The sequence below is a fragment of the Protopterus annectens genome, chromosome 2.part0 (assembly GCF_019279795.1).
Source record: "Protopterus annectens isolate FY-2018-M chromosome 2.part0, PAN1.0, whole genome shotgun sequence".
NCBI lineage: Eukaryota > Metazoa > Chordata > Ceratodontiformes > Protopteridae > Protopterus > Protopterus annectens.
In genome coordinates, this window is record NC_056728.1 from 1,355,946,704 (window position 1) to 1,355,974,025 (window position 27,322).

Genomic DNA, 27,322 nt, shown 5'->3' on the forward strand with positions numbered 1-27,322 from the left:
CAAGCAACCTGTGAATGGTTTATTTCCCAGGCTCCTGCTTGTAAATGTTTCATCTCCCAACCCCTGCTTACACTTATCAAGGGTACCAGAAGTTGTCAGAGATTTAAGATCCATGGCTAAGCTTAAAAAGGCCCTTGTGGTTGTTAACCTAGTAAACACCCATATACACACATATATATATATATATATATATATATATATATATGTATATATATATATATATATATATATATATATATATATATATATATATATATATATATACACCCACACACACACACACCCACCCACGCACACACACACACACACACACACACACACACACACACACACACACACACACACACACACACACACACACACACACACACTGCACACACTGCACACACACACACACACACACACACACAGACACACACACACGGGTCTATTTTAGAACAACGGAATTTCACTTACCCGAAATCCATATCAACGAGATGAAAGGACTGACAGCACCAATACATAAATGTGCCAGAACACTGACTTTGCAATCCAGGTAAGTAACCACTCGGCCATCTGAAACAAACACATAAACGGAAGAAAACAAAACCCACCGATGTGGGGGGCTTTGCCCTCCACTCCCCCCTTTTGGGGGGCTGCACCCCCCCACACCCCCTAACTAAATGTACCAACTCAGAGATTGCACTACTGTGGGGGTTAGGGGCAAAGTTCAATAGGATGGCCAAGTGGTTACTTCCCTGGAGTGAAAAGTCAGTGTTCCAGGACGGCGGTGTGTTGGTGCTGTTCTTCATTTCACCTCATAGATATGGGTCTTGGGTAAGTGAAATTTATTTTGTGGTTCTAAAGTAGACCCATATATATATATATATATATATATATTATATATATATATATATATATTTATGGTTTACCTTTACATGTGCGTAATGCACATGTGTGAAGTCCAAAAGTCCAAAAGGACTTTTTAAGTTTTTGGAAGACCGAATACAAAATGCATCGAATGTGCAATGAATGCACAGTAATGTTTGCTCATTGCAGATTCGGCATTTTCGGTGTGAGGTGCACTATAGTGGGGATCAGGAAGTGGACCCTTTCCCCACTGTAGTGCGACCTCAGAGTTAGAATAATAAAGTAGGGGGTGTGGGGGGGGTGCAGAGGGGTGCACCCCCCTTCATTATGCTTTGTCTTTCGAATTGAAGTTCAAAAATCAGCAAATCTGGTTTTCTATTTGCTGATTTTTGAACTTCGGTGCAGATCGGACTGACAATTTTTGTTATTTCGTTCGCACAAAGGGCCATTTGGTAGGCAACCTTTCAAAGGTAAACCATATATATATATATATACACACACACATACATATATATATATATATATATATATATATATATATATATATATATATATATATGTATCTGCATGTTTGTGTGTGTAGCCATAGGGGAGATGGAATTCCACATAGATAAAGCTAGTGTATGGACCATGTAGCAGAAGTGCCTAGGAGTGCATTGCACTCACTTTATAATAAATGTACCCATTCTTGTGTAGATAAAAGTGAGACAAGGTCCCACATACATGCAACTACCATGTGGACCATGTAACAGAAGTACCTATGGATGCACTCTAGTGAACCTACCCCCTGTACAATAAATGTACACATGTATATTTGTAGGCATATATGAGATGGGATTCCACACTGACACATCTGCTATGCAGGCCACATTATAGAACTGTCTAATGATATACCTTACTCCCTTTATAATAAATATGGTGAGTACAATACCATCTTATAAGGAACACCAGAGTCATTTATTTGTGCTAAACACATTTTTTTTAGTCAGGATCAAGGCAGGGCATAGCATAATAGGATACGCATTAGAATTCAGCTACATAGTATTATATTTAATGGAGCAGTAAGGCAATGGATTTTTTTTCATCCATTTCAACCATGCCACAACTTACAGAACTGGTGTTTTGTAATACAAACACTGCCTTCGCACTGATGATGGTGATATAATGCAACATGATATAATTACTACTGAAATCTTGATGAACCCACCTAGTATGGATTACATATTTCCTGATGTTTCAATAAAAAGTGCCTGTGGAGCTCTATAGTAAAAGCAATTTTATATGTTGTGATATTTTTTCACAGTTTATTTACATAGTTTTAATGCATCATCATGTTCGAGCAAAACAGTGAAATAGAGAAAAATACATTTCTACTAAAGCAACATAGGAGTTATAAATTGAAATGCAGAAATGTAGCAGAGATTTCTAGGAGTGCAAAGTATGATTCATTTCCTGAATGCAGCAAAGCACAAAGCATATGCACAGCCCAGAGCACACTTTTCTTCCATTGTCAAGTGTTTGCTCTTTTCCATTTTTATAGATAGCCTACTGTTTAGCTTCAAAACTTGCTATAAACTTTTGAGTGTATGAAATCTGTTTACAGATGTATTACATAATAAGGATTGTTTATACTGAAAAATAGACTATCCTGAGGATTCATTAAGCTCTCTGTAGGCTTATAGCGAAGCGTTCACAGAGGTTATGTGTTTGCGCAATGAGCAGCAGTGCTAATTGCTTATGCATGCCGCATGTTGTGCTTACATGGATACAAGTGAAATTTCATGGCCACCATCAGTGTTGCTGGCCAGAGAACCATGTGCAGCAGCATGAACATATTCTGACATGCAGACTTAAGGTTACCTACTGGCAGACTTGTTCTCCGAGATTGCGCAGACAGCCACAATGACTACCAGAGTTTAATTTAAGTCAGTGAATGCAGTACTGGCACCTTATAGGAAAGTGTACTCAGTGCAAAGTACACTACAAACATGTTTTTGGCATACTGAAATAAAGATTTGGTGGTGACCATCAAGGATACATAGACTGCATTATAAATACACTAGTCTGGGAAAGTGTGTGTATTGAAAGGGCCACAGACATGAATGGCAGGAATGAAGAAAGGGGAAGAGTACAGGTGAAACATGGTAATGTACACCAGATAAGGACATGTCAGTGCACGTACACCCAAAGACAAGACAGTTGTAGCATGAACAGTAATCACATATGTTCACAATACAGTACTTACTGATGATTATACCTCCTGTGTTGTTATATTCATATTATCACACACTTATTGTACATTATGTGACTCTCAGACAAGGCCACATATCAATGGAGGTGATTGGTTGTGACCCGCCATTGTGAACTTGAAATGATCACTGGAGAGAACTGTCATGGGCAATAGAATAATACTGCCATTAATCTGTGTCATTGACATAAAATATATGATTTTTGAGTTATTAACACGTTCTGCCTGAACACACTTGTACTACTGTAATGATTTGTCAGTAATCTGTAAGGGGAATCAAGCACACCTTACTCAAAAATGGCCAATTTATGGAGGTGTTATGAGGGACACTGTTACACCTGTAGTTTAAATTATGAGCAGTCATGGATGGCTAGCTGAAAGGTTTGCATAACACATATATGCCACAGTCCACACTTGCATGAATTTAACCCATGCCATCAATGTTGTCGATGAGTTATGTATTTACTGGGTACATCACAGGAAATCATATCACACATTCATCTTGTATAACACCTTGAAGGGAAATCTGCCTTGTCAACTCATACTGGTTATTCATCACGAAGACCACTTTTGAATGAACAAAAGATGTGTGGAAGCTTACTGTGGCAAACTTTATACACTTAAGTAAATCATCCCTGGAAGATGTGTGGTGAGATACTTTCAAAAGTTTGACGAGGGCTGAGAACAATAGGACTATAACACCCTTATATGTGGATGGCTAGCCCATACTCATGAGTTGTGCTACATACAAGGCATTTGTCACCAGTGTGGTCACAAGCTGATAGACGTTCCACTTAACTATCTACTTGAGTACCCAGGACACTTACCATTTGGTCTGATCACAGGGATGTACTGTCTATATTGTAATTAGCTTGTGTATTTGCTTTTAAAAAGGAAATTATCATGTTTTTGTTCCTCTAGTGTGTCTCCATGGCTGTATCAACAATCATTTGTGCGTATTCATACTTCCTGGAGTATATCAATAGAGTTCTTGGGTTTAATCGTTGTCTACAATTTGCAGTCCTCCACAAACCTGGCTAGCCAAGGGATGTGTAAGTTTGTGCTGATTTATGAGAGTTAAATACTTTACAGGAAGGGGCCTAATGCAGAACTCTGAGGTGCAGGTCTGGTCATTGGACTCTAGTTAGAGGTGACTTCACACACTTTGACATTATGTGTCCTGTCTGTTTTCTGTTTGTCTGCCCACTTGGTGACATAGGTGTTTATACCCACTTCATATAGTTTCTCTGTAATACCCAAGTGCAGATTTGTGTCAGATGCCTTGGTCAGGTCAAGTTATGTGGGATGATAACCTTTTCCTCATGCATGCCCTTGGTGACCTTCTTGAAGACATCAACCAGGGTTAACAGACATGATGTAGCCTTAACAGATCAAAAATGGGTTTTGTACACAGTTGGGAGATTACCAGTGTCCTTTCTGATACACTTTTAGCAGTCAATGCACAACCCCACACAATAATGACAATCACATTTCAGTAATGTTAAGTGGAGAGCAACAATGTCAAACAGAGAGGATGGCAGTTTATGATTTAGGAAGGGTAATGTGACATTTGGTATCAGTTTATGGGTTGGATGCTGCTGTACCTGTTAGATGGCTTAACTTTACAGACTTGTATTTGGGTGTATAAATTTTATGACCTCACACATTTCTTTTGTGTAGCTTTACACACTGATAAAAGTAATTTGTACAATGTGGGATTCAAACCTATGTAAAATAGACAATGCATATAGTTTTACATAAGTGTTTTCACGTCCTTGCCACAGAGGATGTGTTTGTCAGACATGCTTATTAATTACATGGACACTTTAAAGAGTGAGGGGTTAATCTTGTATATGTGTGATCTGACAATATCCTGGTTTATAATTCATGTGTATATGACTCTCATTGAAGTATGAAGACCATCCCAGGACCGAAAAATACACTTTTAAGAACAGAAACATAATTGTCAGTATACCCTCAATCACACATATAAGTCATATGATACCCATTGCTATACATAGTTTATATGTATAATTATCTTTATATTGTTCTTTAGTTTTAAAAATTGAGGGGAACATCATTAATAAAATTTAGACTGTACTAGATTAGAAATCTGCCTCACCTGTATTGTGGCCATGAACTTACACCATTTGCCACAGGAAAGGCTGGGCAACAGGTGTATTTTTTACAGTCATTACTGCCCAGAGTGCTCATTGCAAATGAGGACTTGTTTGTCAGACATGCTCATTAGTTATATATACACAGGAAAGAGTTGAATGGTTAACCATGTATGCGTGTTTCATGAAAGTTCAGAAAATAAATGTTTAATTGTAGAACCAAAATTGTACTGATAGCCACAGTTCAACAGATCAGCTATGCGCAGTTATGACAGATATTTTCAACACCTCCCTTGCTCAAGAAAAAGTACCCTCTTGTTTCAGAGTAAGAGATATCATCCCTCTTCCCAAAAAAGCCAATCCCTCTTGCCTGAATGACTACAGACCAGTTGCTTTAATGTCTAATGTCATGAAATGCTTTGAGAGGATTGTTAAAAAGCACCTGTCAGCAATTCTACTATCAACCTTTGCTCCTCTGCAATTTGCTTAATGGGCAAATAGGTCCACTGCTGATGCCATATCAGTGGCATTGCACCTTTCACTTGACCATCTAGAGGAAAAGGACAACTCTATCAGACTGTTGTTCATAGACTTCAGTTCGACATTTAATACTGTGGTTCTGATGCAACTTATCGATAAGGTAGTCACCCTTGCAATTACCAAGCACTTTTGCAACTGGAGCTAAGACTTTTTGATCAAGAGACCACAGAAGACATGTGTAGGAAATGACACCTCGGGATGTGGAATTCTCAACACTGGTGTTCCTCAGGGATGTGTACTCAGCCCACTGCTATTCACCACCTTTATCTATGACTTCTGCAAAATACAGCTACAGTCATATCAACTTTGCAGATGACACCACGGTCGTGTGCCTCATCAAAGGAGTGGATAAAAGAGCGTACAGAGATGAGGTCAACTCTCTGATCGACTGGTGTGTGAGAAAGAACCTAAACCTGAATGTCAATAACACAAAGGAAATCATCACTGACTTCAGGAAAAGGTCAACTCCCACTCATTGTTTAAGATTAATGGTGAAGAGGTGGAAAGGGTTAAAACTACAGCATTTCTAGGAGTGCACATTTCAGAGGATCTCTCTCTTGGACAGTGAATGCTGGTCAGTTGTTCAAAAAGGCCCATCAATGGTTCCACTTTCTTTCTGAGAAGGCTCAAAAGAGAAAAGCTCCCACTTACTGTTCTCTCCACCTTCTATAGAGGAGCTATTGAGAGCATTCTCACCTGTAACTTCGCTGTTTGGTTTGGGAACTGTACAGTAGCTGAAAAGAAGAAACTACAGAGAGTGGTGAGAGTCACTGAGAAAATCATGGGCACCAGCCTACCATAAATCCAAGAGCTGTTCACAGCAAGGAGCCTTAAAAGAGCCCACAAAATACTTAATGACTCCTCACACCCTGCACATGGCTGGCTTACTCAACTGTTATCTGGTAGGAGGTACCACAGTATTCACTGTAGGGCCTCCAGATTCAGTAACAGCTTCTATACAATGGTTTATCAGACTTATTAACTGTGACGCCAGCCATAGTAACTCCACCACAAATTAGCATAATAACAGTATTTTGTTTGGAATGTGCAATATTTATTTATTTTACTTATACATTTGCATTCAAGTGCAATTGCCTGTTACTTGCTTTATGTAATAATACATAAAGAGTGACAATTTTAGTTCATGTGCAACAACCAATCTTACCTGTCATGCTGCTACTGTACAGTATTTATATGACTACATAGAAGGGTTAGAGAGTGCCGATATGATGGACAGAAGGAAGGTTGGTATATTGTGTGTGCAAGAGACAAGATGGAAGGGGAGTAAGGCTAGGTGTATCGGAGGTGGGTTCAAATTGTTTTATCATGGTGTGGATGGGAGGAGAAATGGTGTAGGAGTAATCCTGAAGGAACAGTATGCTGTTTTGGAGGTGAAAAGAGTGTCGGATAGAGTGATGTTTATGAAGCTGGAAAGTGATGGTGTAATGATGAATGTTGTTAGTGCATATGCTCCACAAGTTGGGTGTGCGATGGATGAGAAAGAAAAATTTTGGAGTGATTTGGATGAAGTGGTGATGACTGTACCCAAGGGTGAAAGAGTGGTGATTGGAGCAGATTTCAATGGGCATGTTGGTGAAGGGAACAGAGGGGATGAGGAAGTGATGGGTAGGTCAGGTGTTAAGTAAAGGAATGCAGAAAGTCAGATGGTAGTGGATTTTGTGAAAAGGATGGACATGGCTGTGGTGAATACGTATTTTAATAAGAGGGAGGAGTATAGGGTGACATACAAGAGTGGAGGAAGATGCACACAGGTGGATTATATCTTATGTAGGAGGGCCAGTTTGAAGGAGATTGGAGACTGTAAAGTACTGACCAGGGAAAGTGTAGTTAGGCAGCATAGGATGGTGGTTTGTAGGATGACGGTGATCAAGAAGAGGAGGAGGAGTGTGAGGGCAGCACCAAGGATCAAATAGTGGAAATTGAAAAAGGGTAATTGTGAGGTGGAGTTCAGGGAAGAGTTATGACAGTCACTGGGTGGCAGTGAAGAGTTACCAAATAGTTGGATAACTACAGCAGAGCTAGTAAGGGAGACGGCTAGAAAGGTGCTTGGTATGACATCTGGACAGAGGAAGGACGACAAGGAGACATGGTGGTGGACTGAGGAAATACAGGCGAGTATACAGAGAAAGAGATTGGCAAAGAAGAAGTGGGATTGTCAGAGAGATGAAGAAAGTAGACAGGAGTATAAGGAGATGAGGTGCATAGCAAAGAGAGAGGTGGTGAAGGCTAAGGATAAGGCATATGAAAAGTACGAAAGGTTGGACACTAAGGAGGGAGAAAATGACATGTACTGATTGGCTAGACAGAGGGACTGAGCTAGGAAAGATGTGCAGCAGGTAAAGGTGATAAAGGATAATGAGGGAAACATACTCACAAGTGAAGAGAGTGTGTTGAGCAGATGGAAAGAGTACTTTGAGGGGTTGATGAATAAAGAGAATGAGAGAGAGAGAAGGTTGGATGATGTGAGGATAGTGAATCATGAAGTGCAATGGATTAGCAAGGAGGAAGTAAGGATAGCTATGAAGAGGATGAAGAATGGAAAGGCTGTTGGTCCAAATGACATACCTGTGGAAGCATGGAGGTGTTTAGGTGAAATGGCAGTGGAGTGTTTAACCAGATTGTTTAATGAAATCTTGGAAAGTGAGGGGATGCCTGAGGAATGGAGAAAAAGTGTTATGGTACCGAATTTTAAGAATAAGGGTGATGTGCAGAGCTGTACTAACTACAGAGGGATTAAATTGATCAGTCACAGCATGAAGTTATGGGAAAGAGTAGTGAAAGCTAGGTTAAGAAGGGACGTGATGATTAGTGATCAGCAGTATGGTTTCATGCTGGGAAAGAACACTACAGATGCAATGTTTGAGCTGTGATTGTTGATGGAGAAGTACAGAAAAGGTCAGAAGGAGTTGCATTGTGTTTTTATAGGCTTAGAGAAAGCATATGATAGGGTGCCTAGAGAGGTGTTGTGGTATTGTATGAGGAAGTCGGGAGTGTCAGAGAAGTATGTCAGAGTGGTACAGGATATGTACGAGGGTAGTGTGACAGCGGTGAGGTCTGCGGTGGGAGTGATGGATGCGTTTAAGGTGGAGGTGGGATTACATCACGGATCAGCTCTGAGCCCTTTCTTATTTGCAATGGTGATGGACAGGTTGACAGACAAGATCAGACAGGAGTCCCCGTGGACTATGATGTCTGCAGATTACATTGTGATCCATAGTGAGAGTAGGGAACAGGTGGAGGAGACCTTGGAGAGGTGGAGATATGTTCTAGAGAGAAGAGAAATGAAGGTCAACAGGACTAAAACAGAATATATGTGTGTGAATGAGAGGGAGGATAGAGGAATGGTGAGGATGCAAGGAGTAGAGGTGGCGAAGGTGGATGAGTTTAAATACTTGGGATCAGTAGTTCAGATTAATGGTGAGTGTGGAAGAGAGGTGAAGAAGAGAGTACAGGCAGGATGGTGTGGGTGGAGAAGAGTGTCAGGAGTGATTTGTGACAGACAAGTACCAGTAAGAGTGAAAGGGAAGGTCTGCAAGAGAGTAGTGAGACCAGCTATGTTATATGGGTTGGAGACAGTGGCATTGACAAAAAGGCAGGAGTTAGAGCTGGATGTGGCAGAGTTAAATATGTTAAGATTTGCACTGGGTGTGACGAGAGTGGACAGGAGTAGGAATAAGTATATTAGAGGGTCAGCCCAGGTTGGAAGGTTTGGAGACAAAGCCAGAGAGGCAAGATTACATTGGTTTGGACATGTGCTGAGGAGGGATGCTGAGTATATTGGGAAAAATATGCTAAGGATGAAGCTACCAGGTAACAGGAAAAGTGGAAGGCCTAAGATAAGGTTTATGGATGTAGTGAGAGAGGACATGCACATGGTTGGTGTGACAGAGCAATATGCAGAGGACAGGAAGAAATGGAAACATATGATCCACTGTGGCTACCCCTAATGGGAACAGTAGAAAGATGATGATGAGAAGGGTTGCTTTTTCTTATGTTCTTGGGGCATAGTCATTAGTCTAATCCCTTTACTTGATATGTCTTACTGTTGTATTTGTTGTATCCTATGCGTATTCTGTACTATCATGGTGAGTTGATACATATAATTTGTTTTAGGTCTCTACATGTGTAGTTCTAAATGATAATAAATAAAGTTTACTTTGAATATTTGAATCTTTGTGAAGTTAGACATATAATATATATGATATCATGTCTATGCTCAATCCACCTGCTGTGCGTAATTATTTTCTGTATATTTATGTTTATATTATTAACTTTTATATAAATTACAGTGGAACAACATTAATAAATCCTGGAGTTTGCTGGATTAGATCCCTAGCTCTCCTGTATTTTGGCCTTTAATTTACACCTGTTTCCTCAGGGAGAGCTAGGCAGCAGCTGTATTTTTCAGTCATTACTGTGTATGTGTGTTGACCACCGCTCAACGCCACTTAGTGTGCTTGTGCAATGGAAGACCACACTCGTTACAATGTATTTTTTTAAATTGACAATGTCTGCCATTGTTGTGGAACTGCAGGTGTTGTGGAAGCATGCTGACCACTACACAAATACTCTTGCGTGTTTGTCTGATGGAAGACAAAAGATCTAACAATGTATCTTTTCTGAAACTGACAATGTCTGCTTGTTGTCTCAGGCATTACACTGTGTTTACACAGATGTGAACTAATCACAAATGAAACAGCTCAACATATATTATGCTTGTAAAAATTGTTTATTAGCTTCCTTCATTAAAAGATAAATGTGGGACTTGAGCCATGGAAAGCCAAAGATGTAACAATGTATCTTTTTGAAATTCACAGTGTTTGCTGGTGTTGTCGAACTGCAGGTGCTGTGGAAGCATGCTGACCACTGCACAAATACTCTTACTGTGTTTGCACAATGGAAGACAAAATATCTAACAATGTATTTTTTTTTAAACTGACAATGTCTGCTTGTTGTTTGGAGCATTACACCATGTTTGTGCAGAGTTGAACTATGCACAGATGAAACAGGCAAAGCTCAACATTTATTCTTGTAAAAATTGTTTATTAGGTTTCATCATTAAAATATAAATGTGGGACTTGAACCATGATCTACATATCCCATGTACTGTGTGCTTTGTTGTGTTTAGCAGGTGTGCTATACACACACACTTGATTCACAGCTTTAATTTATTTACGCTGTCCTTATCATAGAAGCAACTTCCATTAATTTTAATTTATTTATCTGTTTCACCATATTTGTGATAAGCCACACACCAAGCAAATATTAGTATTAAAGAAATGAAAGCTAAATAACATTAAAATAATACATTTTAACACACCTTACAGATTTTTTATGCAGCACTGGATTTGAACTACCATACTAATGAACCTCCAAAACACAGTAGGGATATCTTATCTCTCTGCCACAGGAACAACTTTGCAGCAGGAATGCAAATCATTGCGTAGACAAGCATGTCCCATTTCCTCCACAGTATTAATAAAACATATATACTTGTACAGTCTCAGTTGTTTGTACATGAGTTGCTTACATATTTATTGTAATGAGTGACCACACAACCATTTATGACTATTGTTTGCACCAGTGCAGCTCTGTCTTCTCTTTGTATTGTGTTCATTCTCCTCTTATCTGTGCTGTACTCTCAGACATGCAGTCTATAGGGCATTTTGTAACATTGTCCTTTAAACGTATGATAAAATGACATAACAGTGAAAAACAGTTTTCAGCAAAGGCAGGAGAGTTTCGCTATTAGTGAACAAAAATGAGAAATGTGTGCTGTTTAGTTCCATTCAAAAACTTGGTACAGTTACTTCTACACTTGTGTATCCTAGGTGACACACCAAATGTAGATAAGGTAGTCTGAATTGCTGTTGTGTCTTCCTTCTCCCTCCCACCAATCATGTACAGTTGCTGTCCATTAGCAAATAACACTGACATAGTGCCTACATTATACTTGCACCTGCTACATGAAGTTAAAAGTTTGGGAATCAGCTACTCTAATGAGTTCACACCTCATTTGCATCTTTACCCTACTCAGAAGCCTGAATCTACACTATATAAAGGTAGCCATGAAGCTAGAGAACTTGAAGGTGAGGAGACTTGTGCATTTGGATTACACAGAAGAATTATATTCCTTTTTGATTTATCTGCAGGTATGACTGTATTTTTCAAATACTGTCTAGATTTTTAATGTGTGACAAAGAAATGTTTTATATATGTGCATTAGAAAATGAAACTTTTATATGTATGCGCATCTTATAGGTCACTGTTGGGACAATCATTTTTGGCAAGCATTTACTTTCTCAGATAGCTTATTAATTTTCATCACAAATTTTATTGTTAAAACTGGTTATCTTACAATCTTTTATGTTATTTCAGAGAAATGTAATGTTCTGTATCAACAATGACACAGGGGTATTATGCTTCTATGATGGCCCACAGACACTTCTAGGGGAATGCTGGGCACAGTGAAAGGTAAATGGCAAACATATAAAATTAACTTTTCTTTTGTAAATTTGTATACATTTTGTGATAATTGTGTTGAAAGCATACATAGCAATTGAATTATGTGGTATTCCTTGGTTTGTGCAAACTTTCATGTGCCTGTTGGTTTGGGGGTGGGGGAGCCAAGTACCATTTTTTGTTGCCACAACAAAAGTTGTATTTCAAGAGGTTTGCTCTTGAAATTGTGCAGTCAACCTTCCATGGGAAACAGTACATTACTAAAGTGTCATTCCTTGTTTCGGACCAAACATTGGTTTGTGTGTGAGTGTGATATGGTACAAGTGCATAACCTTCCATTTAATAACTGAAATTTGTGTCTTCAGTGCTTACTGTTAAAAATATGTATGTCTATATAAGCAGGAATTTCAGTATGTGATACTTATGTGTTGCATACTTCTCTGTTTTATGTCACATAGTATTATGATACCAAGTGTACAAATCCACATAACCCCCCTTTCATTTACTCTGAAAATGACGTAATAATGCAAGTGTTCAGACACCACATCGCCTTTCTTCTTGAGAGAGGATGTGGGGTTATGGCTGACAGAATGCAGATTTGGAACCAGTCAATGATGTCAATGCCATAAGGGGGGTACACCAGGACTTCTGATCAGGTGATTCATAGGGCCAATGATATGATTTCATCAGCCTAGAGGAGAGCAGCTGCAGTTGCCCATGGAGTGGGAGACCTGCTACAGAGCAACCGCTGACACCAAATGAAGAGTTCCTGTCCACTGTCAGAGATCCAGAGAGCTCAGTTGAAACTGCACACCAACATAAGATTGATGCCAGTGCTGATGTGTTTGGGAGGACAAGTATGTGCCAGGAGGAGCTTCCAGGTAAGCCTACATATATCAAGTTGTAAGATTTGCTTTTATAGTAAAATATAGAAAAAATTAACTAATAGTTCAATTTGTTTGATGAGCCTTTTAACTAATTAATTAATTAATTAATTAATTAATTGCTTTTTCCCCGTAGGGCCACAGGATGGGATCATCTGTCCGCCATGATTGGCAATAGAGTTTTTATGGTGTGAGTTGCCAGCCCGCACCCAACCTTCAATTAATTAATTAATTAATACACTTATCCTTACACATGGGCTTTGGGTGGATGTGTCAGTCAATTTTCAGTTGAAAGTATTGTTAGTGGACATATAGGCAAAAATTGTGTATTCACTGCCCCTCTGTGTTATTGCAGTTGTGAAGATTACATCCTTATCTTGCTTCATTTCTTCCAGGACCATCCTACCTACCAAGTGTGGAGTCATCTGCACATGGTATGCCAAACATTTTTCATTGATTATTGATGACCATTTGTCAGATGTACACATTTATTTGTATGTGTGAGATGGGTGTAATGAGTGTGTGTATTGCTATACCATCTGTGATAATGTGACCTTTGTTAATTTGTCATCATATAAATTGTTTTAAATATTTAGTGTAGGTATTAATTTCATTCCTTTGTTTGTTGCTTATTGTCACAGGCGATCCTAACTTTGGAAGTGCTAGACTGTTATCAACTGATGTCAGAGTATTAGCAGACTCTGATTATGGTGACCAAGCAGAGGCACAGTCAGGGGGTGCAGAGGTTGAATCTGAAACTAAGGTTGACATTCAGCCATTCCCTGTATTTCCCTCAGATGCAGACAGTAGGCCTATGCATACCTATTCCACTGAGCCCTCACTTGATAAGGATAGGGCGGTTACTGCACCTGTAAACAGAGTTTGGCAGAGGTGCCATGCAGCAGGTGTGTTAGGGTTGCTCAGAGGAGTCCTGCTGTCCACCCTCCACCTGATCCTGTCTTTATGTGACAATCAACATATGCTTAGGGCCATCATGGAGGCACATGCACATTCCGCGAGGGCCTCTGAGGACATGCTTAGGGTCGTATATGTGGCACAGGCTGACTTGTGTGATGGCTTTCACCGTGTGGCCAGTTGAATGGATCAGCTGAAGGACATGATGGAATGAGCAGTGTCTGTGATGGAAAATCTGCTGGGAGGGGGACAGCATTCATATGGACATAGGTCAGCAGCATTATTTAATGCCAGCCATTGTGGCCATGCCCGATCATGGTCCCATTGTAGCACTTCCACTGCTCCATCAGTGATTGAGGTGTCCACACCCAGTCATGGTAAGCCATGGGGTGGTGGCTTGGCCATACTTGGAATGACAGCTCATCCAGCAGACATCAGTCACATTCAGGTAGCAGCAGCACATCTGACCATGGGCATGGATGTGCCAGTGCAACTCTTGACAGAACCAGTTCTCGCATTTGGGAATGATGACAGTGAGCTGTTACCTCACACTTGTGTGACATACCAGGATGTAGAACTATCACAAAGCTTGGCTGTGTTCTTGCAGACACTCACACACGTTTCACCTTGAGTGCCCATACAGACACACACTTAACAGTTACATAGGTCATTCATGAGACTTACAGCTCATTCTGTCTCAGTAGCTATTTAATACTTTATCAAAATTTCTGCCTGGCTTTCATTCTTACTCACATGCACTCTTTATCTTTTATGTCAGCTTTGGCCTACTGACACCCCCCAAACAACTCCCTGTGCAAATGATGATAACTGTCCCATATCCTTGATTTTCTATCTTTTGTATTCAGGGATGCATGCATTTTTGGTCTGATGTCTAGAGTGATTAGTTTCCTGAGTGCTTAGTATATATGTGCTTGTGATGCTCTTTTGAAAATTGTACATTCTTGCAGGTTTTTGTAATTTGTATTTCTTTGATGCATGAGACCTATTAGTTGACAGAGAACGCATCATCTGATGTTAATCTTCTTCCCATTCATCACTGATGGGTTCGGTTCCGAGCCCTCAGAACCGAGTCAGCCTAATACCAAGCTTGCGTACACCAAAAACTCTCGAGCTAAGCTGCTATCCACAATGCCCTTCTCCCATTTACCTTCGATCTCATTTGCCATGCAGCCATATAGCAGCCTTTCACTGAGCTCTCCAGCTAAGTGTCATATTTTTTACAAATTTTAGTGTATTTTGAACCTTTTCTGATCTAATCTCTTTTTTCTTTATCTAGCTCTACCCTTTGGGTATTTCTTTTACCATGGTTGGTAACGCCCTCGCCTACCCTTGTGGCATCATTTGATGCCATCATTGGTATCTCTCTTTTTCTACTTCCTTTCTGCAACTTCTATCAGTAATTTGTTTGGTAATTTTTTGTGAGTTGGATATGTCTGATAAAAACGGGACTTTGGGGTTCAAGCATTGCACTTCCTGCAGTGGCAAACTTCCTAACAGTGACTTACACGATGCTTGTGTCTATTGTCTGGGAGTTTCTCACCTCTCTGTGAAACCTCCTTGCCATATTTGTCTGAGTTTTAGTCAGCAGATGCTGAATGAGAGAAAAAACAAGCTTATCTTGAAAGGCCTTTATCAGAGGCCCTTTCTGTGTCAGAGGTCTCAACCTCTCCAGTGAAGGACAAAAAATGTCCACATTCCGATCCCTCTTCACCGGCTGTTGATAAGGGTAAGTCCTACAAACACAAGGTCTACAAGTCTTCTACAGAACACAAGATTGCTTCCTAAGCTCTGAATATTCCGGTTGCTTCTGTTCTGAGCTCAGCTCCAATTGCTTCTATGGACATTGCGATAACTTCAATGTCGTCACCAACTTCGGCACCGACATCTACGGCACCAGCCTTAACTACAGTAACGAATATGGTTTCGACCTTATTGCCTTCGATAGTCTCGGCACTGACTTCCCCTCTCAACGGACGAAGTTGGTTCCAATGATCCCCTTGGAGCCAATAATAACTTCTACTCCAAGTGTTTCTTCAGCACCGAGTCCTTTCTCAGCACTGTTAGTTCCTCTATTGCTTCCAAGTTGGAATCTTCAGTGCTGACAACTCAAACACCACGGACCCAGAACTCCACTTCATTGGACCTGTTCTTAGGCCAGGCATATAGCCCTTTTCTGGACCTGCCTAACTCCCCTTCCAGAGTGTCTGTAAGGTCCACCAGGAGTCTGTCTAAATTAAATGTGGTGCGCCTGCTGGACCAGCTGTTAACAGCCAGAGGGATAACAAACATTCCTAAAACTCATCCCACTTTGGGGTTTGGGTCTAATGCTCCCAGGACTCCCACTTATTCTCCTCCCTCAGATCCATTGGTTCTGAGGCCCATAGCTCCAACATCCTTGGTGGGAACCCTTTCCCCAGTACCGACAGTGACTCTCTGTGAGGCTTCGAGGCCTCCCCATTGGGTTTCAGTTCCTACAGAACAATCCCTTCCTCAGTCTCATGGTTGGGGATGGAACCCTCGGTTCCCAGCACGGTTCCAAGTTTTTTATCGGTTCCATCCTCAGATCCAGGGTCAACACCTGCCCCGATCTTGCTTGAGGTTCCATTCCCGGGAGCAGGCCACATGGAGCAGGGTGTGACCCCAGTTCTGAGATTGTCTTACTCAGTTCCGTGCTCCCATTCCTCTTTGGAAGGGCCAGCTTTCCAGGTGATGGAGAGGGTGCTTGCTTCTGGAAACACTCCACCTACATCAGATCTTTCATCTGCTCCCTCTGCTACAGCTACCACGGGCCACCTCCCCAGGACACCAAGAGCACAGGCCTCAGGAGACCCCTGTCCAGGGTAATTTCCCTTCCGAGTCTTCTTCAGACATTCCCACTGAGGAACCCCCTCAGAAGAAGGTGTGTAAGAGGAAACACCTTGACTCTCTGGAGGAGTCTCTCACAGAGGATATGGACTACAGTGATGGGGGAAGAGTCCCCACGATCACCCCCTGATGTCTCCTTTGGAGACATCCTGGAAATATTGAAACAGAAGGGTGGCTGGAAGCCCTCCAATCCTTCCTCGGAGTCCATCTTCCTGCAGGCTTTCCGCTCTCAGCCTTCTACTTCTTTGGTGACTCCACCTGCCAATGGGTTAGTCCAGCTAGTCATGCAGCATGAGTGGAAGAACCCTTATTCTATTGAGGCCATTCCCCAGAGACCAGACAAGATTCTTTTCCCACCAGAGGACCATCCCCACTGGTCTAGAGGCTTGCCAGTAGATGCTATGGTGGTGACGGTGGCCACAAAAAAGGACCTTGCGGAGGAAAGTCCTACTGTTCACCCACCCAACAGAGAGTCCCGGGCTGTGGACAGACTAGGGAAGCGAGTTTTTGCTTCAGTGACCTTTGCAATCAAGTCTCTGAACTACTTGGCACAGCTTACGAGGCTCCAAAGATATCTGATCTCTGAATTTTCTGGAGCCCTCACGGGTCATGTTTCTGATGGGGTATGCAACAAAGTTGCTTCTCAACTTGCCATTCTTGAGTCTATCTCCAAGTCATCCATGAGGTTGTTTTCCCATGCAACCAAAGGGGTGGCTAGAGCTGCGGGTGCAGGCATAGTCATAAGACATCATGCCTGGATGAGCATCTGTGACCTTGCAGACTCCTTCAAGTCCTCCTTTTTGAATGTCCCTATTGAACCATCCACCTTGTTTGGTTCTAAAGTGAAGGACACACTGGCCAGGTATGAACTGGACATAAAGATCTTGTCTGCCATTGGCCTACATTTTTCCAGACCTCAACATTCTTTTTCCAGGAACCAGAGGAGTTGGAAAATATGGTACAAAAAATCTCAAGGCCCTTTCTGAAACGCACATAGTGAGGATTCCCCCAGAGGCAGAGGGGGGTTCCAGTGGTGGAAGATGCCCCTTTAGGGGCAGAGAGGGTCCCCAAAACCAAGACTCCAGGGATTCTTTCTCTGGATGATCTTATCAATGCTCCTGAAGCGTTGCTCAATTGCTTTCCTCTGGAAGCAGTCAGGGCTCATTTTACTATGCAACAAACTGCCTGGCACTCTATTACAAATGATCGGTGGGTGCAGAGAATAATTTCCAGAGGCTATTACATCCCTCTAATATCACACCAAAACATTCAATGTATCTTCCCAATGTTCTACCCAGTCAAAGGGAAGAAGCGGCTTCAGAGATAAGAAAGCTGTGTCAAAAAAAGAGTCATCCAACCAGACCCCCCAGACCAATGCAGATCCGGTTTTTACTCAAGATTCTTTTTGCTGCCAAAAAAGACTGGGGACTTGAGACCCATTTTGGATCACAGCCAACTAAACAAGTCAGTGGTTCAAACCAAATTCCACATGGTCACTCTACAATCGATTCTCCCTTTTCTACTGGAAGATGTTTGGATGTGCTCAGTAAACCTCCAGGATGCATATTATCACATCAAAATGGACAAACACTCCAAGATTCTCCTTCGCTTCCGGCTAGGAGCCAATCATTACCAGTTTGGAGCCCTACCATTTGGTCTCTTGACGGCCCCCAGAGTGTTCACAAAATGCCTAGCAGTGGTGACAGCTCATCTGAAACTTCAGGGATTCCAGGTGTTTCCATATTTAGACGATTGGCTCCTCTCCGCCCCCACCAAGTGCCTACTGACCATGGCCCTCCACTACACTCTCTCACTGGAGGAGTTTCTAGGCATCACAGTCCATTGGGAAAAATCCAATCTTCATCCTACCCAACAATTGGAATTTATAGGAGCAGTATTCAATACTCGAACAAGCCTGGTTTCTCTTCCACCTCACAGGCTTCAGAGGTTAAGATTACAGCTACAAGTGATACTCTCTCTATGGCTGCAGCCATTCCAATTGTTCCTCTGGCAAGATTACATATGAGACTGTTACAATGGCTCCTTTTGTCCCAGTGGTTGGCAAATCTTCACCCTCTAAACTCACAGATCTCATCACCAACTCCTACAACAAGAACTTCTTTGGTGGATGAGGACAGAAAAAATTCTTTGGTGTTGCCCCTTCCAGACCCCTCAACCCAACACCACAGTGATGATGGATGCTTCTCTGATAGGGTGGTGGGGGCCACTTTCAGGGAAAGATACAGCACATTAATAATTTGGAAAAACACTGGGAGCTGAGTGCAGACAGTATTAAGGTCACATTTTGCAGCAGGCAAAAAAGGGGGTAAAGAAAGAAACTGTAATACCAGAGAGAGATTCCATGTCTCTACAAGCCGCCTGATGGTCCAACTTGGAGGCCAACTTGCATATCAATGTTCTGGAGTTGAGAGCAGTGCTGTTGGAGTTGCAGGCACTACATCCGCTCCTTCCATCAGGAATGATTGTGATCCATTCAGAAAATATGTCAGTAGTCTGGTACATAAACAAACAAGGTGGGACCAAATCTACCCCCTGTGTCGAGAGGCCATGAGAATTTGGTATTGGGCAATAGCTTCCAACCACTTTCTTATAGCAACACATATCCTGGGGCGCTCCAACATGATTGCAGACAGGCTGACTAGATGCATCCTCCTTCCACACGAGTGGTCTATCAATCCGAATGTGACGGCAGAAATTTTCAGCCATTGGGGCCAGCCTTGCTGCAGTTTTTTTGCTTCCCCCTCAAACCACAAATGCAGCAGCTTCTTTGCCCTTTTTCACCCAAAAGGGGAGTCACCAAGAGACGCTTTGACTCACAATTGGCCCACGGGTCTCCTCTATGCTTATCCTCCAATTCCCTTGATACCTCTATTTTTAAAGAAAGCAATTCAGTTGAGATGCAAGGTGATCCTCATTGCCCCATTCTGGCCTTGACAAGTGTGGTTCCCCTTTCTCCGGCCTCACCTGTTACAACCTTCATGGATCCTGGACACTTGTCAGGACCTAATCTCTCACCCCCAAGGGTTGACTCCCCCAAATCTGTCCACTCTCAAGCTGACAGCTTGGTTTCTCCACTTCTGTTAGTCACCAGGTAGGAATCCCTCTCCTCACCTGTTCGCGATATTATTCTGGCCTCCCATAAACCATCCACCAGAAAACTCTACAGACAGTGGAAAAGGTTCACTTTCTGGTCTAAAAAAAACAGATGCTAGACCCCTTCTCAGCTCCTGCATCTGTTATACTTCAATACCTTTCTGAGTTTTTCGACAATGAAGCTTCAGCTTCCACTATTCGAGTCCACTTGGCAGCTATCTCCAATTTTCATAATGGTCTAGAAGACATTCCACTTATCTCCACCCGCATTTGCAAGACCTTTCTCAAAGGAGTTTTCCATAGCAGACCCCCAATCAAGTGGCTTGTAGAGACATGGAATCTCTCTCTGGTATTACAGTTTCTTTCTTTACCCCCTTTTTTGCCTGCTGCAAAATGTGACCTTAAATTTCTTTCATGGAAATCTCTCTTTTTGGTGGCAGTCATATCAGCTAGATGGATATCGGAACTACACGCCTTATGCATCAAGAGTCCGTATTTAATCTTTCATAAAGACAGAGTATCTCTTCGTACTAATCCTTCTTTTCTCCCCAAAGTAATTTCTGATTTCTCTGTCAACCAGTCCATTGAGCTCCAAGTGTTTTTCCTAAATTATTCCAATAAAGGAGAATACTGTCTGCACTCAGCTCCCAGTGTTTTTCCCAAATTATTCCAATAAAGGAAAATACTGCCTGCACTCACTGGATTTACACAAACAATTGCGTTTTTACTTAGACAGGACTAAATCTTTCTGCAAGTTGGATAAACTTTTCATCTCCTTCTCTGGACCAAAAATGGAATGTGCTGTATCAAAAGTCACTTTATCAAAATAGCTCAGAGATTGTATTACTTTTTCATACTCATGAGCAAATGAACCTAAACTTGTTAATATCAAAGCTCATTCAACAAGAGCCATTGCAACTTCTGTTGCTTTTCATTCCAGAGCTTCCATGGACGACATTTGCTCAGCAGCTATTTGGGCTAAACCCCATACTTTCATCAAACATTACAAGTTGGACCTGGTCTCCATGTGAAGAGCGGCCTTCGGTTCTATGGTTCTCATGAATGTTCTTCCATAAGGGCCACTCAGGGTTTCAAGGGGTTCTTATTACTTGATCAAAAGTATAAAACTTCGAACACCACAACATCGAACTTGTATGTTCGAAGTTTTATAATTTCGAACACACACAAAAAAAAAAACAACAGACAGAAAGTAACTGGTGTAAGCAGGGGGGGGGCAGGCCCCCCTGCACCACCCACAACCCCCGCTCTTTAAATATACCAACTCCGAGATCACACTACAGTTATTGAGCTGATTTTGTTTTGTTTTTTTTAATTCAAATTGCTGAAACTTGGAACACTTGTGTTCGATGTTTTCAGGTTCGAAGTTTTAGCAATTCGATAACGTAATAGGAACCCGTTTTCAAGTAACTTGGGATTCTGTCCCATCAGTGATGAATGGGAAGAAGATTAACAACATCAGATAAAGAAGTTATGTCTTACCATAGTGTTCCATCTGTGTTGTTGATCTTCTTCCATTCATCACATCCCACCCTCCGCCCCCTACCGACGGCTTCTGGTGGATCTTATGGGTCCTTGTGGTGTTTTCAGGGTTTTTGCGCAGAAATGGCCTCTGCTTTTATTTCTATATGTTGCATGCAAACTTGATCTGAGGTAACTGGAGAAGGGCTTTGTTGGTAGCAGCACAGCTCGAGAGTTTTTGGTGTACGCGAGCTTGGTATTAGGCCGACTTGGTTCCGAAGGCTTGAAACTGAACCCATCAGTGATAAATGGAAGAAGATCAACAACACAGAGGGAACGTTATGGTAAGACATAACTTCTTTTTTTGACATGTCAGTGCTGTCACGTATTGATGTCAATGCTGTAAAAATCACCCACCTTCTACTTAGTTACATTATCAAGTAACAATACGGAAGGATCTGCCATTCATTTGTATTCTCTGTCATTTATTTTCTTACTCCAGGTTCAACAACTACCTTGATATTCTGGCAGTTACTAGTGTTTTAATTTGGAGTGACTCTGTGTGATGGTAACAGTACACAGCCATTACATGGGTAAGTAAAGGTTGTGAGTGTTGCCTGGCATCAATTTTACTGTATGTGTGTGCATAGGCTGAAAGCTTTACTCCCTTAGGTGGTTAGCATGTGTGTTATCCATTACCTCTTGACCAAGGCAATGGCATATTGTACATGGCTACATTTACCTATATCCACAGTGGCTGATAGGTCTTTGTCTGACTCCTCACCTGCTTGTGGCTGTGGTGACCTTACCAGTAGTGGTGGGATGTGTACCCCTTCCACTTGGTGCTCCTGCTGAAGTTGTTTTGTCAGAATTATATTGTGAAAGATGGCACAGATGGTGAAAATCTCAGCACAGTTACAGGGATTTTACTGCAGGGCTCCCCCTGATGTACTTAGGCACTGAGATTGTGACTTCAGCAGCCCAAACACACGATCTATGATATTTGTTGTTTGAGCATGTGCCTCATTATCATGCCTCTCAACCTGGAAACATCAAAAATCTGGACAAAGGCCATGAAAAATAGGTACAAATCTGTACGTTCACTGATTAACATAGAAGTTGCATACATAATTATGTAACCCCACCTACTCCAGTGGGATTGTGGGATTGTGGGATATCAACTTTCAAACACAAACTGAAGAACAAACAACCTAAATATGACCCCTAAGACCCAGACCCTGTAGCAAATGGTAACCATTTTCTTTTAAATGTGTAGCAATGATGTTCACTGTGAAGAGAGAAGATGAACCTTAGGATTTTGTTTTCGGTGACTTGCAGTATGTAGGTTTTATGGTAAAAGTAGGGCATTTAATGGTAGGCAATATTATAATCTTAGCAAAAGAGTATAGTTTGCTAGGACCTCCAAAAGTCATTCTTCATGGCCTACTGATCAGTGGCATAGTTAAAGTTTGTGCCGCCCAGGGCTGTCTTTGAGTTTGCCAACTTTACCCTCTCACAAGACCTTAGTCGAATGGGTCCTCCTCATATACAACCCCCCCCCTTTGTTACCGAGGTAGTTTATTATGCTTCAGAAACAGAGCCTCCATTTCTGAAGCATAAGAACCACGATTAAAAAATTAACTAGCGGCTTGCACAATACTAAGTAAATACCTCTGAACAGCTTGTTGCCTTGTTCTGTCCTTCTTTTAGCACTGCATAAAATAAAAATACCTCTGTTCCATTCCTGAAGTCCAAACAGCAGTATAATAATAAAAAGCATTCCTCATTCCTAAAGTCTGAACAGCAGCATAATAATAAAATACATTCCTGCTTGCTTGTTCCTGGCTGGGCTGGAAGAACCATCATTGAGGAAAACTCCAGCTTGGCTGGAGGCTGGAGCCAGAAATACTCACACACATGCTATGTTGAGCATTTGAGCTCAATTCCAACAGGCTGGTAGGCTGTTCATGGAGCTGAAGTCATCATCCACGTGATGACATCAGCTAAAAAAAAGTGAAAAAAATGTAAAAATAAAAAAGCCGGGAAATTCAGAAATTAAAAGGTGCCAATCGGGAATTGTGGCACCCCATTATTTGGACCTCAAAACCGGTAAAAAACAGTCAATTCACTATGGTTGAGAGGTATGCTCATTATAGCATTCTTTGGTGTGTGTGTGTGTGTGTGTGTGTGTGTGTGTGTGTGTGTGTGTGTGTGTGTGTGTGTGTGTGTGTGTGTGTGTGTGTGTGTGTGTGTGTGTGTGTACATTTCTAATGGGTGTCATCAACCATGGCTCAAGTGCATACCCTGCATCTCCCTGTAAATGACCTTGAGGGATATCCCCCTAGAAAACCTTTAGTGCATTTGAGAGTTGTGCCAGATATGGGAGTCATGGTTAACTGCCTGGGTTGACAGCATACACATTTAGGATAATTCCCTTAGTTCAAAGGTTCATAGGTTCATACTAGGCTATCTGCCCTAGGGCATTTATAAGCCTAGCCAGAGTGTGTGTGGCTTTCGCCACCCCTTGGAATGAGAATACTATGCCCATTTAGAGTTTAGTTTACTGTGCCTCTCTATAGTAGTGACACAGAGATGACCCCCCAGGGTAAACTTACGATCTCCCATCCACTCGTCAAGATTTCTCTTGAAGAGAGTCAGTGAGGGGCTCTGCCTAACATGGACTGGGATTCTGTTCCAGAGTGTAGGGAGCCTCTGGGTTATGAATTTGTCCCTCCAGCATGTCCTATTTATTTCTGTGTTGAGGTTCAAATCTCTCGCTCTCGTGGCTCTGGTGGATTTGGATTTTCTGAGGTGGAGCATGTCCATTAATTCCGGATTGGACATGGCCTTGTACGTCAGGCATAGATCACCTCTGAGTAGGCGGTATTCGACTGAATAGAGCGGAAGTTTCTTCAGCCGGGCAGCATATGACATATGTTTGAGACCCTTGATCCTCTTGGTGAGGTACTTTTGGGGTCTTTCTAACTGCTGCAGGTGTCGGTTAAGGTACATCCCAAATGGGGCATTGTATTCAATTATGGGCCTGATAAGGGAAGAGTATAGGGGCACAATGACCTCCCTTGATCTAGATGTGAATCCTTTCATGATAAGGTGGGTAATATAGAAGGTCTTCCTAACCACCTTGGCAATGTGAGTGTCAAATGAGAGGTTACTGTCGACTTGGGTCCCTAGGTCCCTGATTACTTCTTCCGTACTTAATGGATTACCACCTATGTGGTAATTTGTGGGCACTTTGTTTTTCCCAAAGGGTATGACTATACATTTTTTGGCGTTCAGTTTAAGGCCATGGCTCTCGCACCAGTTATCCATTTCTATGAGGCCTTTCTGAAGGATGCTTGTGTCCGCTGGAGTATCAGTTATGGCACCCAGTTTGCAGTCATCTGCGAACTTTGTAAGCCACAATCCTCCTATGTTTGCTTGCACCTCGGAAAAATAAATGCCGAACAAGAGGGGTCCCAGGACCAAGCCCTGTGGGACACCGCTTGTGACTGGCTTAGAGTCTGACATGGCTCCAGCAATTCTGACCTTGTGGGTTCTGTCCTTGAGCCAATTTGCAACCCATCTTATGACATATCGGTTTACATTTAAGCTGGTGAGCTTGTCTATGATGCCCGAGTGGGGTATTGTGTCGAAGGCTTTTGCAAGATCAAGGTAGGCTGTGTGAACTGCCTTACCCTCATCAATGGCCTTAGTGACTGTTTCAAAAAAGTCGACCAGGTTCAAAAGGCAGGATCTGCCCTTGATGAAGCCGAATTGGGTAGGATCCAGTGTCTGTAGGTCCCCAATGTCTTTGTTTATGAGTTCCATAATGATCCTCTCCATATCTTTGCAGACCAGGCTCGTCAAGCTTATGGGGCGGTAAATTCCAGGGTCCGTAGAAGCACCTCCTTTGTGGAGTGGGACCACTGTTGCTGTACGCCATTCTTTGGGTACGTATCCTGTAGTAAGGCTAAGATTAAACAGCAGCCTTATGTGCGGGTTTAGTTCCTCTTGGAGTTCATGTAGCACACAACCCAGGACACCATTTGGTCCCATTGATGCTGTGTTTTTAGCTTTGGAGAAGGCGGCTCTCACCTGGGCATCTGAGATGTCAGGGAGGCTACACTCTGCTGGGATAGATATTTCTCCTTTTGAGGGGGAGGAGGGGGGAGAAATTAGCACTGAACCTGTCTGCCAGTATGTTGGTAATGTCTGTGGGTTCAGTGTATTTTTAGTCATTTGGACTAACTCTGAGCATATCTGGGAGTTTCCACCCAGGTTTCTAACATAACTAAAGAAGGACTTGTGATTGTCTTTAGTGTCTTTTGCGATTTTTCTCTCAAAGTTGGCCTTGGGTGATTTTATGAGTGATCGTAGTTTTTTGCTAGTACTGATCAGAGATGCCTTCCCTTTTGGGGATTTTGCTCTGTCATGTAGTAGCTTCCTCCTCCTGTTGTAAAGCTTGTTAATGGCTGGGGTCCACCAGACAGGACGCCTGCCTTTGGGGGAATGGGTCTTGGTTTTATTTAGGATTGTATGGTCCATGCATTCTTGAAGGTGTCCGTAGAAAGCATTTATAAAGGATTCAGCGGTGTGGGCTGTCGTTTCCACTGGCCCAGGGGCCTTGAAGGATACCACTTCAGTCTTAAGAAGTGTGAAGTCAGCTTTTGAGAAATTCTTCACTGTGGTCTTTTGTGCTGGGGGTGGGGGCGGGATGTGGATTTCCAGTGAGATTAATTTATGGTCTGATCTCACCATTGAGGGGTATACTTCTGGTGTGGAGAATTGTGTCCCCATGTTTGTGATGATCAGGTCTAGTATATTATCTCCTCTTGTGGGAGTGGTGACTAGTTGTTCCATCGCATTTGAGTTTATGAATTCTAGGAACCTTTGGGCTAGGGTGTTGGGGCTTGAGTAATGCTCCCAGTCTATGTTTGGGTAGTTGAAGTCTCCCAGTATGATGGTATTTGGAGAGACATTCATAGTCTCCAGTGTCTTCAGGAAGGCTGAGTGGGGTTCCTGAGTTTTTTAGGAGGGTGGTCTGTAGCATGCTACAAACTGTAGGGCAGTTTTGCCTATGGTTAGTTGCACATGGATGGTCTCCGATGCTTCCTGCATTGCCACTAACCTGGAGGTGTAGGTATCTTTGATGAATATGGATACTCCCCCTCCTTTTGTGGTTAGGTCCAAGTTTTGGGGCCGAAAAACATGATATGAGGTATAACCTGGTAGTGCTGGGGTGCTCTCAGGAGCCTTGAACCAGGTCTCAGTCACTGCACAGACATCAATGTTCTCCATACTGAGGAGGGCTTCGAGAGTGTGCATCTTGAGGTTTAGACTTCTGGCGTTGAGCAGCATTACCCTTAGTTTTTTTCCACTTGTGTTTTCTAGGGAGGTGGGTTTGTCTTTTGAGCCTTGCCTAAAAAAGGCACTATGGGGGTGGCAAGAGCCTTGGCAAATATCCGGAAGCCCAGGGCTGACAGGTGCAAGCCATCCCTTGTGAAGCAGCGTTGCTTATCAAGCATGTCATCCCAAGCAGACAGACATTGGATCCCCTTAGAATGACACCAGTAATTGAGCCAATTGTTAAAGCTGATCATTTTGTCTTTGTACTGTGGCATCATTCTTGGTGAAGGTAAGATGCTGCTCAGGGTCAGGGTCATACCGGCCTGGGCTCAAAATCAGAGAGCTCCTCTATGTCTCTTTTCATGTAGTCCAGGGAGGTACGTCTCAGGTCATTCACACTGGCATGGACAATGACTTTTAGTTTCCCCCAAATTTTTTTTTGGGGGGTTTGGAAAATGACC

The 27,322-nt window shown here is 42.2% G+C and overlaps 1 protein-coding gene across 1 annotated transcript in view; it reads left to right on the forward strand.

The window, feature by feature from the left end:
- Positions 1 to 27,322, forward strand: part of QRFPR (pyroglutamylated RFamide peptide receptor) — a 527,635-nt gene that overhangs the window by 408,147 nt on the left and 92,166 nt on the right. The window contains exon 6 of the mRNA XM_044061535.1: positions 23,657 to 23,688. Coding sequence (XP_043917470.1) covers positions 23,657 to 23,688 — 32 coding nt within the window. The remainder of the gene's footprint in view (positions 1 to 23,656; positions 23,689 to 27,322) is intronic.